We start from the raw sequence: 12,911 nt of genomic DNA, 5'->3' as shown, positions 1-12,911 counted from the left end.
ACGAAGTCATCAGAGACAAACAGTTGTAGGAGGAAGGGTCAGGTCCGCTCCCTTGATTGGCCTCAGGCAGACAGGAACGTTTGCTGATCTAAGAAAGGTTGTAAAGTAAGAGTAGAAACAAAGATATTTTCTGCATTAGATCTTTGCTTAACCAGGAAATTAAATAACATCAGGCTATTCCCGGAAATATTTTTTAAATTCCTAAAATCAACGTATGTGTGTATCCCAAATAGCTGAGTAGTTCCTGTCTGGTAAATTATAGAACCAGAGATACGTACACTATGTGGGTCTATTTCCTAGGGACTTGTGAGACGGCAAGAGATGCCATTAATACTTAATTACAAGGATTAATTAAAATTAACATTTTTGTCACCAGCCTAAGCAGAGCAAGGTGTTTTTTGAAGAAAAAGCAGCAAAAAAGGGGAAAGATAACCAGGACTTGGAGAAGCCTAATCGTTTTTGTTTTAATAGCAGCATTAGAAGTATTTGTCTCCTGTTAATGGAAATCACCACATCAGAATACCAGCTTCAGCTACTTTAATCTTTGGCATAAATTTCATTTACACATTTTTTTATTTAATGATATTTCCAACATACTAAAGAATAAGGTTTTTTTACCCAGAAGCTAAACACCTTGAAAATACCTGACTCTAATCATTGGATAATATAATATGATAATGTAAAGTTAAATCACTGGGAATGAATCTTGTTGTTTCATACATTCTGCAGCCAAAGTAAGTTTTATTGTTGCGTTTTATTGAGATACCCTGTGATTACCGGCCAGCTCCTTGACTCTGAGCTTAGTGTCCATTGGTCGTCGTGTTTTGGGACATCTCTGCTCTAACAGAGGCAGGACAAGTGGCCTTCGATGTGGAGAAAGAGAGGAGAGATCGTAACGGTCCGCGTCACAGTTGCGGGAGTATCTTGTGTTCCTGCCGTCTCGCTTTTTCGTCTCCTACTAGCTGGACCTGGCGCTCCCTGTCCGTCCGAGCTTCACTCACCCACGTTCCCTGTTTCTGTAGATTGCTCTCAGGAAGGCGACTATCCTCCTGATAGTGCCACTAAATAAGCAGTCAGCCTCAAAGATGGTGACGTGTCGTTTCATCTGGTCGCAGAACTTCTATAAAACGTTGCTCCAAAGGCGAGAATCTGTTTGAAAGTGAACTCAGGTTCCTTGTATTTGGTGAGATTTGACTGATTTTATCGCTGTGTCTTCATCTCGTGGTCCTTCTCGAAGATGCTTTTAAGTCACTGTTGCCAGAGACGACTCTATTTAACGCTTCTCTAATTCAGCACCTTGCTCTTCAGCCCCAGGCCTCCCCCAAACCCCGAGCTTCATCGAGCTCTCTTCAGTTTCCTTTTTAACCACAGATAGGCGGCTAGCTTGCCCTTTTCGTTTGGGAGGTCAGAACAGGTCACCTTGAGTCCTGGAAGAGTTTGAAAAACAAAAACCCATGTAGCAATGACAGGACGTCAGTTCCAATTTTTAAAAAAATCTTGTTTCCAGTGAAATCATTTTTATTTTTATTTGCATTAAATTTCTCGCTATGGCATCTCTAAATCCATGTGACTTTTGGCCCCACACAGATTTATTTTTGTAAAAGGTCTTCTTGTTAAGGGAATACCTGATAAAAGCTAAATTTTAGATGTCTCTTGGTTAGTGTGATCAGCCAAACATTTCTGTGAAGGGAAAACTGGAACTGCCTTTCAGAGGGCTTTGAGTTAAAAGGAAGATGGGCTTTATCATTGTTTGACCTCTAACTGGTCTCTTCCGTTTTGTCTCATTACCTCCAGTGCGAAACAAGTGTGGAAAAGTGAAATTGGAAAGCACTGCCCTTCTGGGTTGGAGCTAGAGCGCCTGAGCCTTTGGAACGTGTCACCAAATGGCAGTTGGATGCTGAGCTTACTGTTGGGGAGACTTGGCTTCGCCGGTTCCCTCCAGCGGTGACCTCAGCCGGAAATGAACTTGGTTGGCCGTGTAACTGCTCCTTAAAGGGAGTTGGGTTCAATACGTGGGAAACAGAAGAGCTCTTTTAGCCCCGTGGGGGAAAGGGGGCGCTTTCCTTCTCTGTCCCCACCTCCCTGTCCCTCTCCGCCACTCTTCCCGTCTCCCCTCTGGCATATTTGCACGTGGGTGGGTGGGTGCGCGCTGGGCGAGGGGGAGGGAGAGCGCCTTCCCTGTGCTCAGTGAACACTTGTTTTCGGAGAAGAGAGTACTAGCTGGCAGAGTGAGCCTCATGGAAGTTACCGCTTAATCTGACGCTCTTACACAATTAAAGGATTTTGCCTGCTCTCAGCTGTAATCTTAGTGCCTCTGAATTGTGTAGGACACTGCAGGAGAGGGCTCTGCTCAGCAAAGCCCGGCCACAAAGCGCCCCCCGTGCGCCCGCACACGGACCATTAAGTTTTAACAACAAAATTAGCAGACAACTGGATGTTCTGGACGTGGAGCTCCCTCACTTAGCCTTTCTCCCTGCCCCCCAAGGAGATCCCCTGGGGCCGCCCGCAGGTCCCCGGCAGCTTTGTCTCGCACGCGTTCCCAGCTGCTGCACAGCAGCTTCTCCCAGGTGGATTGGGGAGGCCCCGGACCTAGTGCTCACATTCTGCTGAGTAAATCTCAGAATGAGTGTTGAAGTGCTGCTGAGTAATTCTCAGTTCTCTCAGAGAGTCCATTGCCTTCTAATATTTGCCTCCTGTTGCAAATACCTGGGACTTAGCATGAAATACATCCCTTCTGCACAGAGAACCAAATTGCTTTGGGTGCTTTGTAAACTTTTTAAAACATCTTTCAGTAGTCTCTGCAGTGTTTGCGGTTATTTTTATTTGTGTACAGTGTAGTATTTAACTTATTAAAATAGAAGTAGCTGACTAGAACTTAAATCAATTTTAGATTTAAGGACAAAGTGATCTAACTTCTGAAACCTGATCAAAAGAGTTAAAAGTATATAATACAGCAAATTTAAAGAGAAATCTTTACAAATTTACAAATATTGTTCCGAAAACTTACCATGAAAACAGGGAGTGTTTAGCACATGGCCCCTTTCTTGAGGAGCCAGTGTTGTCCATGGTAATTTTGCAGAAGACTTTACAGCTCTTGAAATATTTCTTTTAAATAACATGCCCATTTAATAGTTGGGATCTGCATGGATTTTTCATGGTGACTTAAAGTTGTGCAGAATTACAAAAAGCTTTGAAATAGCCCAAAAAAACGTATAACACGTTTCAGAATCTTTGACCTAAAATTAGTCTTAGTTCGTGCTTTATCGGTGTTGATTTGCTGGCGAGAATGGCCCAGTGTCCCGAGCCGCCGGGGCCAGTGTGTTTGGGAATCTGTAAATGTCCACAGTCCAACCGCTAGAGGAGCAAAGCGCTGGGACAGGCTTCCCCGCACGCCGCGGGGTCTGCGGTGCCACCCTGCGCAGATGTGCCTGCGCGGTTACTGCGTAAAGCCAGCGCTGCTCCGTGGGACGGAGGTCCGTGCCAGCCATTGTCACCTCTGTTAGGAAGGACATCTCGTTCATCGTGAGGGCAGATCCACGTCCAGAGGCTGGCGTCGGGTTTTCCACCGTGGGCATGTTCCCCCCTTTAACACTGCCTTTTCATAATTTAAAATTACATCTGTTTTTCCCTCACAGAGAAGCTGACTCCGATGGACAAACTAATTTATTCTTTGAGCTCACGTGTTTTAAAAAGTACACAAAGCCAAAAGAAATTAGCTTTACTACCTGCATTATATTTAAAAGTATTAGAATTGGTAATGATAGAGAAAGTGTCCTTTTATGTTTGCAAGTCTGTTTGGGGAAGTTGTGGTCAAGCGCATGACGGTGTCCTGGAAAATAGGGTGTCAGAGAAACAGCAGCAACGCCGCGCCCAGTGGCCGCCGCCGTAACTGTGTGAAGGGCTTGGGGCGAAAAAAGTAAGATTTCTTATTTTACACAGAGGGAGTATCACACTGACTTCCTCTCTGGAGTTTTTCCCAGGAAACTACTTTATAAAGACAAATTTAAATCTTTCCGTTTTCCGTCCTTGAAGGTGGTAAATATGATTGCGGCTTTATCCATTTTTATTGTAAATGAAACAGAGTTCAGACCGTCCGCTGGGCGTCACTTGTTGGCTGGCTGCCACCGACTAATGCAGACGTCCCACTGGGAGACCAGGGAAGAGCTATACTTTGATTCACCAGATTGTGTTAAATAGTCCAGCTGTTGCGATTTGAAAGATAGTTACCTCCGAAGTGAAATAGAAATGAACTTGGCATTTATGCCTCCAACCATTTTTTATACTGTTTGGCAATCAGCTTTTCAGAGGTAGCATTTTTATAAAATAACTCTCACCGCTTTAAAAGTTTCATTCACGGTAATGTTCAAAATGTCCCACCTTTATATTATCAGTAAAATTAAGCCTGAGTGATATGTAGAATTTGCATGAAATAAGCATTTCCCCCTTCATTTCATGAGCTTTGATTGCATTCAATTGAGCTCAGAACCATGTCGATTAGGGCTCTTCTGGGCATTAGTTAATTTGAATTGCAGCCGAAATGTTAGCTAGAATTTGTCAAACATAATTGGAACGTGGAAAGTTGGTTTTGAAAGGAATTTCATTGAATGCAAACAATGATGTGCTTTTTAAAAATTAGAATGGTGCGTTTTCGTCTCTTGTAATAGTCTGAGCCCTTCATGAAGTTCGGCTTTGGCAGGACCGTCTGCGATTGTTCCGATTCTTCTGGGACCAGTGGAGCTGGGAGTCGGGTCTTCCCTTTGCTCAGCAAGCGGCCCACCTGCCCACAGCCCACTCGGGCTCTCGCAGCTGAGGAAACGGGGCTGCTTTCTAGAAGGGCACCCAAGGTGTGCTTGGGCATCAGGCTTGGCCCAAGCATAGACTGGGCGGCATAGATTGGCCGATGGTCTCCTGGCTTCTAGTTTGCTTTTTGCTTTTGCTTTTTGTCTTGAAATAGCCCTTGAGCAAATGATCTAAAATGAACATATCTATTTGAATGGCTCATAAGTGACTCCCTGTATGTTGTGGTAAAGAAGGGGAAAGAAAACGGACAGGAAATCAAGATTCCCTAATTTTAGTCCTGTTATCTGCTGTTAACAAGTGGTTTGCTCTTGGACAAATCATTTAACTGACTTCTTTGGTGTCTTCATTTGACAAATGGAAAGGGCTCAGTGATCCTGGCCAGCCTAAATGTCCCATGATTTTAGTCTTTATCTTACCTGTAAAATTCAAGTTTACTTGGCGATTTTGCAGGATACAGGAGGTCTGCCGTGCTTTTCACGAGTACTGAATTTTAATTCCTTAGGTCATTGCCTTTAGCTGAAGAATTAAAGTAGGAAAGTTGAACAGAATAATAGTCTACCGCAGCTCCTATTGGACTGTTGCATTGGAGTGCCCGGGATTTTCACCTCAGGGGAGAAGTCTCAGATCTAACCTTTTGAAAGCTGCTACTACAGTTGCCTAGAGCAGAGCCTGGTTCTGGGCACCATCAGGGATGGGCTCTCTTGCTCTTCCCATCAGAAGCCTAGGAGGAAGGCCCCTCATTCCAGAAGGAGCCCTGGCCCCTCCCCATGGGAACCAGGAATGGACCAGGTTTCAAACCAGGAGGAACTACAAGTCACACAGGGAGGAGAAAGGCTAGCTGGAAGGGATGGGCCTTATATTTCCACATCTGAAGGATGCCGCTGAAAACGGATCCAGAACAAAATCATTAAACCTGCCGCACGAGCCAGTGGCGTCATTGTTTTCCTAGGAGGAGTGGCCTTTGGTAACGGCGTGGTGCTGCGGAAAAGCCTGCTTGGGGGCACAGAGCTCCTGATCCTTGTTCTGGCTCTGCAGCTGCCGAGCTTCATGGTTTTAGGCCAGGCTCTTGCCCTCTCCAAACGTCATTTTCCTGACCTGTAAAAGGACACGTGGGACTAGATGATCGCCATAGTCCCTTTTAGTCTTAACCCATTGGGAGTCCAAGTCGGCGCTCATTAACCTTGAGAAACTCCTTACTCTGACCCTCAGTGTGTAGATTCAGAGAATTCGCCCACTAGGCCACGTCCAGTGCTGATCAGCAAAGGAGCTCTCAAACCGTAGCCTACCGGTGGTCTGCAGCTGAGACGCTTACTTCAAGAAAGGGGAACAGTTCTTTGGATGAGACGATTTGGGGACAGTTTCGGCCTGACAATACAAGGTTTTCGAGTTTTCAGTTCAGTCGACACCCGTTTGTCGCTGTTACGAAGTGGAGAGCACTTCCTGCAAGTGTTCGGCCTCCCACCGCTGAAGCTCTTTTATAGGCTGTGCCCGCCACCCCTTCACCTGCGGACATGCATGGGCGTGAGAACATCCATGTAGTTCTGCAGCAGTGCTAAAGGTCAGTATGGGCTGATGGAACTTGCTCACCTCGAATGAGAGGAGGACTCCTTTGCATGCCTAGAGCAGGTTGGCTGGCTTATATACAGTGAGCTCAGACCCGGGATGGTGGCGCCAGACTGGTGACGTGAGCTGCAGGCTTTGTGGCTTTGACGGGAACAACCTTGCTAGGCTGGAATGTCAGTTCCTGGGATTCCCTCGCCCACGTGCTTCTAGCTTAGGCCACAAGAGAAACTGCATGAGATTGAGAAGGCAGAAGTGGCGTAGGAGTCTTTTTTTTTAAAAGGCCGGCACTGTTACAGTTCACGCATGTTGTCGCCTGGTCGGCACGTGGCGGCAGCTGGGCCAGGCGCATGTGCATTTCCCCGAGGAGGGGCCCCAGCTCACCCTGCAGGTGGTTCGCATCGTCAGGACTGGAGAATGTGAGAGACACAGGCAGCCCTGGTTTGTCTTCAGTCTCTTGCCTCTTTTCATCCATCTTCCTTTTCAGCGGCCAGAACCTCTGACCTCATGCCCAGCATCAGACGCAGAGGCAGGAAACTGAACTAGTCCACCTGACGAGCTCCCTGCGCTGCCTGGGGTCCAGCTCCTGTAACAGCTCCCTTCTCTCATCACAGTGTTTGTGTTTCTCTGGCCGCACCCTACTAGGTACAGTCTTTCAGGTGCTGCGGGGCTCAGAAAGTCAAACCAGGTACCACTGACGAAACCACACCTTGGGAAGTGGATCCTTGGCCAAAGCAGATGAGCAGTGTCTTGGTATTTCTAATGATAAGGGCATCGCCAAGTCGAGGCAAAATGAAGCTGTCCTCGTGACAGCCCAGCTCTCCTCTGACTCCTGCTCACCTCTTTCCTTTTACCACCTCCAAGGAAGGCACAGTTCCACATTAATCACTTAGCTAACAGCGATGAGCCCGTCACACTGTGTAACCAGATAGCCAGATGGAGTAGTTTTTAAAATTTGGATAAATCTCATAGCATTGGTTGGAAAGTGGTAAAACCATGGTCATTGGGCTTGAGGCTTTTTGGTGCTGGTGGTTGGACCCTGCAGGCCGTTTTCTCTCAATAGCTGATCATCTGTTCTGTTGTTTTTGCTGCGTAAGAGAGGCCTCAAGACCTACTCACACCAGAGCCTTGGTTCCTGCCCACTCACCATGCGCCTTCCACACCCAGCTAATCAGCACTCCCGCGTTCGCTTACCCCACGAACAGGCCTGCACCAGGTGCTGGCCGGGTGTACCCGTGAACAAGCCGAACAGTCCCTGTTTCGGGGACGCCGACATTGTATTTCAAGAGACAGGCATTAAACAACTAATGGCACAGTGTTTAATTATAACTGTGGGAAGTCCAGCAGGGGCAGTATTGAGTGGCAAGAGCGTGTCTAAGGGGCAGATGTGACCTGCTCCAGGAGTCAGGGAATAGCAGGAATCCACTGCAGGGAAGGCGCGGGTGTAACGGTGGGCAGAGCCCGGCCCGCAGGTCAGTCCGTGTCCTGCCATCAGAGGTGGGACGGGTGTGCGGCTCGTGGTTAACGTCCCAGTGTTTGCCAAGAAGACCGGATGTCTGAATAGCCCCTGCCCTGCCTACTGCACACCCCTCAGCCCTCAGGCACCAGGTCAGCAGCTCCTGACCATGACCCCTGAGAGGAGGAGGTGCCGACTCCCCTATTTTCCTGACACGTGGCAAGAGCATCTCAGGACATCACTTTCCACAAGGAAGTTGTCCCCACTCAGCTTGAGCAGCAGTGGCTTCTTGCATCAGAAGAGAAGAGAGGAAAGCCCCCGTGGAAGAGAAACGGCATCTGAAGTTCAAGAATAGGTTTCTCAAGAAACATAGTCTTTTTAGAAAAAGTTTATGGCAACAGCATTTCAGCTTATTCTCAGGGTTCTCCCACCTGGCCTAGTTCCTCCACCCGCCCCCATTTCTGAGATTTCTCCCGGTGTCTCAGGTGTCCCATCGGTGATGGGGAGATTTACACCCGCATGTGCCGGGGCCACAGGCAGGGGGTTACCTGGCTCCTTCCGGCTCGGCGAAGGCGGGACGGGCGTGGGCTCGGGCGGTGGGGAGGTCCGCGCGTGTCCGCGAGCCTTGCGCTTCCTGAGAAGGGCGTGCGATTAAGCAGGTAGGTGCACTTGGCTTTCTGACCCTCCTGTAGTTAATCGCTCTGACTTCCTCCGCCTTCTTCCTCCCGGCTTTGTGCTCCTAATCTGTAATCTAATAGCTTTTTTTTTTTTTTTTTAAATGGCTGGCACCTCAAAGGGCAGTTTGTGCATGTTGCTTAGACGTGGAACATTTCGGGTTTTCTGTTCATCTGAATCCAGGAATAGGAAAGACAGATCTTTTCTCTCTCTGCTTTTAATTTCTGTTTAACTGTTCGTCCCCTAGGCCTCCCAGTGACGCTGGATGGAGGAGGCGGTACCCTGGCAGTGAGAACCCAGCCAAACCAGTTGTAGTTTTAGATCCTGTTTCCACACCTGAACCCCAAACCAAAGACCAGGTTGCCGAACAAGATCCAGCGCAACGCAAGGATGACCAAGGCGAAATGAAAGCAGAGCACAGAGAAGACGACAGCGCTGAGAAAATGAGAGACGCAGACAGCTCCCACTGCTGAGGCGTTCGGGAGCTCCTCTCAGGACGCACGCGGCTGGCCCTGGCCACTGGCAAGGGCTGGAGACGTCCTGTTCTTGTCACTGCGTTCAGAAAACAGGTTCTTCTCTGAGGTCACTTTTGTAAGTAGTTCACCTGTTAATATAAGCAAGTTGTTTAGCAAAATACACATCTCTGTAGTTTCTTTCTGTGTTCATAGGGATAAGGTTTTTCCTCATGACTGTATTAAGTGTGACTTCTTTTGGAAGGTTACAGAAAATTCAGATGTCGCTATCTTTCTGTACATTACAAGTGTGATGCTGAAAGTTTGCAGGGCCGGGTCATTTGGATAAACAGAACCGAACAACTTAAGGTGATTTAAGAAGCCCCCGAATGCGCTGCTTTCTGGATCCCACCCTCTGGGTGGGGAAACAGCAGCAGCGTGGAAGTGGTTCGGCGCCGAGGCGTACAGACTGCTCTCTAGGAGACGAACTTGACGTGCGGGAGCGGGCGTCAGCCAGGAGCCCCGCAGTCAATGTTAATTCCACACGTTGTTACCTACGGGATGAAAAGTACATGCTTCTGACTGTGTCTAAAACCTCCCGAGGACGCCGGAGGGAGTGCTCCGGTGGCCTGAATTCGGAATTGAGGTGCAAGTCAACCCTTGAACTTAACAGTATTACCTTGGTAAACCGTGTGCTCTGTGCTATGAGTTCATCGTGTTTTTCTCATGTGTTCATGTGGCACGAGTACCATATTTCATCACAGTTCTTGGTACAGTGAAGATGAGTGACAGTTTCCTTGCTTTACTGCTGTTCTACATTACACAGGTTTGTTGTTTTTGTTTTGTAAGAAATTAAGTGGTAGTCTCTAAAAATACAATGTTTCAGTCTACCACAGTGAATAAATAGAAATGTAATCAGGGATTTTTTTTAAAAAAAAACAACAACTTATGCAGCTTTTCCAAGTTGATTGTTTCAAAATTGATGTTTATTTAAAATAAGTGGTAATGTACTTGAATGCATTTGTTTATGACAGTGATTCAGTAATGGTAATTTTACTGTTAAAGTGAAAGGTTTCGTTTTGCTAGCGTAGCTCAGCATGTAGCTGTCGGGTGTTTCTCGCCCAAGAGCGAAGGAAAATGATAGTAACAATTGCAGTGGTTGTGTCGTACTTTATTTTTGCACGTGTGCTAAGCATAGGCTTGAAGAGGTGGGTGGGCAGGTAAATGTCCTTCCTGAATTTGGAGACAATTCTCTTTCTGTAGGTTCCTTATGCTTGACTGTTGCCATGTTCTTCCAGGGACGATTTTACTGTTGTTTACGCCTGGGAAATGGAAATGTAATGTTTCAGCTGTAACTCCCCCTCACTGCACAGCACTGCTGTGTGACGTACTGGCTGCAAGCTGCGTTAACTCCCTCAAGCAGTTCGTTCTGCTGTGATTCGAACTCTCCTCGCCACACTTATTAAAAAGCACCAACAGTATCCCAGTAAAGGCCATTTGTGGTTATTGACATTTTTGGTTTAGTTCCCCAAATTGGACGTTCTTTAAAAATTATATACGCGCTGATCACTTTGGTAATTTTTAATACACAAGGTGGTTTATTTGGAGGACTTGACTCCCGTTTCCTCTTGCTCTCCTCCTTCCTGTGTGCCATCAGCCCCTGGGGTGTGTCGCAGGCGTTTAGGGACAGAAGGATGTGTGCTCGGCTCCGTGACAGGGCAGCGCAGTTCTGCGAGCCCCCTCGTTGCCAGGGCGGGGGGGGGGGGGCGCCGCGAGGCGGGCGTGTCGGCCGGGCCAGGCAGCGGGAGTAACTGGTGTGCTGCGCGTTCCTGCCTTTGCTGAGCTGCTTGCTTTCCTTCTCCATGGTCACGATCATTTAAAATTAATTTGATAGAGAAGTATTTTATGTAGGATTTTTCTTATCCTTTCCTGCCTACAATTTCTCCCTTTTCGCATCAGCTTTTAGGAAGTTTTGCCCCAGCTGGGGTGCCATAGTCAACAAGCAGTCAGGCTGGGGTGGGGACACCTGGGACTCAAGGTACGTCCTTAGCTCTTTGCATAAAAAAAATTGTAGACACCCTACTTACACTGTTTTAAAATTGGAAGGGACTGCCACCTTTATATTTTTGCTTTCTTTAAAACATTATTCTTCCTTCTGTTTTAGAAATACGAATTAGGTCTCATCTGCTACAGGGTTTTGTAACTCATGTTGATGCAGTTTTATAGCCTAGTGAGGCAAAGGGATATCTGTGTTCTTGCCATTAAAGAAAATGTCTCCCTTCTTTGGAATGAATAAGAATTTAATTAAAATTCTAGCACTTTTAAAAAAATGTATTTACTGATTTGAGAGAGAGAGAGAGAGAGAGACAACCAGGATCAAACCCGCAACCTGGGCACATGCCCAGACTGGGGATTGAACCAGCAAATTTCTGGTGCACTGGGCGAGGCTCAACCAACAGAGCCACAGCGGCCGGGGCAACTCGAGCACGTCTGTGCCTGAGCGAGTCCACACCCTCCCCACAGCAGCCTCGGCAGCTGATCGGACTGTGGGAATTCTGATGGGCAGGGGTCACAGGGCTCTGACCACCCGCTCTGTGTGTGGGTAGAAAGCACGGAGTCTGGGCCCTGGCTGCTCACCAGCAATTCCTCCTTCCTTCCCTTTGTGGGCAGTCAGACTTGGAAATGGGTTAGCACAGGTGAAAATCGTTGTTAGTTATCCTTCGGGACCATGCTTGGGTTGTCAGGTAAATGATAACCCATATCACAGAATCTTATAAAACAAGGTGTGGATGGTTTTCCTGAATGCGCACTGTGCGTGTTTAATCGCTTTCATCGTGGAAAAACTGCAGCTTCTGTGGAAATAAGTTGAGGGTGGTGGCCGCCCGTCGTCACTGACCTGGAAGGATCACCAGGCGGAGCGTACCTAAGGATGGGATGGAGGTTTCTTCCGAGCACTGACTTTTCCAGGCCCACCGTCCTCTCTTCAAATGGGAAGTGACTAGTTGCTTTCATCTCTTTTACAGATAATATCTTGCATATGATGGATATGTTTTATATCTACTGTATATTACAGAACAAATGTAGACAGAGAGAGAAAATAGAAACAGTGCTTATCACTTTAAAATTTTAAATTAAAATGCTGCCTACCCATTGGTGGCCTGGCCCTCAGGCGACGTAAAGGTGAGTCGGCTGTGCTGTTTGTATCACAGCTCCAGGGCATACTCTCGTATGGTCTCCTGTGTTTTGTGTGTGTGCCTACATGTGCACACACATGTACATGTGAACACCAGTCTGTTCCTCCTGCCTTTAAAATGAACTTTCCTTCCCATTCCTCATCCCCCGCTGCTCGCGGGAAGCAGCAGGAGAGGTGGTAGCAGCCACAGACTGGAGGCTGTTCCCCCAGCTTGGAGTGACCGACCGGTTCTGCCCCGAGCTCCGGGAGGGTCTGCCCCCGAGCTGACTGAGTCATGGCTTCGGGGGAGGGCCTGGGCTCTGCCGTCACACCATTACATTTCCCTGTTAAGGCTCTTCAAGAGGAGAGGTCCTCAGTGTGTTTAGTAAAAGCATATAGAATATACCAGAAATCTTAATTTAGCCAACTCTCCCACAGGTCAGTGTACAGCAATTTATATAATTTTGGGGTAAAGCAAGTGATAGCTTTTAACAGAGAATCTAAACGGCACAAAGTGGGAGGCGTTACTGGGTCTGTCGGTGTGTGACTGGGTGAGGCCACCTCTGTCCCTCCTCTGCTGCAGCCCCGAGGCTGGCTTACGGGAGGCGGTTCAGTCACCTGCCACGTTCTGTAATATAAACAGCTGCGCATTAGTTCCTCGAGAACAGTTACCCATCCAAGCGTGTTTACTCACGTACACGAGTTCTTGTTCCACAGGGGGTAGAAGGGGACTCCAAGGGTATAAATAAGAGAAGGAGAGCGAACACGCAGACAGAAGGGGACCCGGGAAGGGGCG

At 47.6% G+C, this 12,911-nt stretch overlaps 1 protein-coding gene across 1 annotated transcript in view; it reads left to right on the top strand.

Annotated features, from left to right (window-relative positions):
* SHTN1 (shootin 1) overlaps positions 1–10,434 on the top strand; it is an 81,222-nt gene extending 70,788 nt beyond the window's left edge. Inside the window, exon 17 of the mRNA XM_087823978.1 lies at positions 8,739–10,434. Coding sequence (XP_087680104.1) covers positions 8,739–8,964 — 226 coding nt within the window. The 3' untranslated portion in view covers positions 8,965–10,434. The remainder of the gene's footprint in view (positions 1–8,738) is intronic.
* The last annotated feature ends 2,477 nt before the right edge of the window (positions 10,435–12,911 follow it).

The sequence above is a fragment of the Miniopterus natalensis genome, chromosome 14, assembly GCF_054644295.1.
Source record: "Miniopterus natalensis isolate mMinNat1 chromosome 14, mMinNat1.hap1, whole genome shotgun sequence".
NCBI classification, from domain to species: Eukaryota; Metazoa; Chordata; class Mammalia; order Chiroptera; family Miniopteridae; genus Miniopterus; species Miniopterus natalensis.
This window is presented reverse-complemented; position numbering and strand designations above follow the sequence as displayed.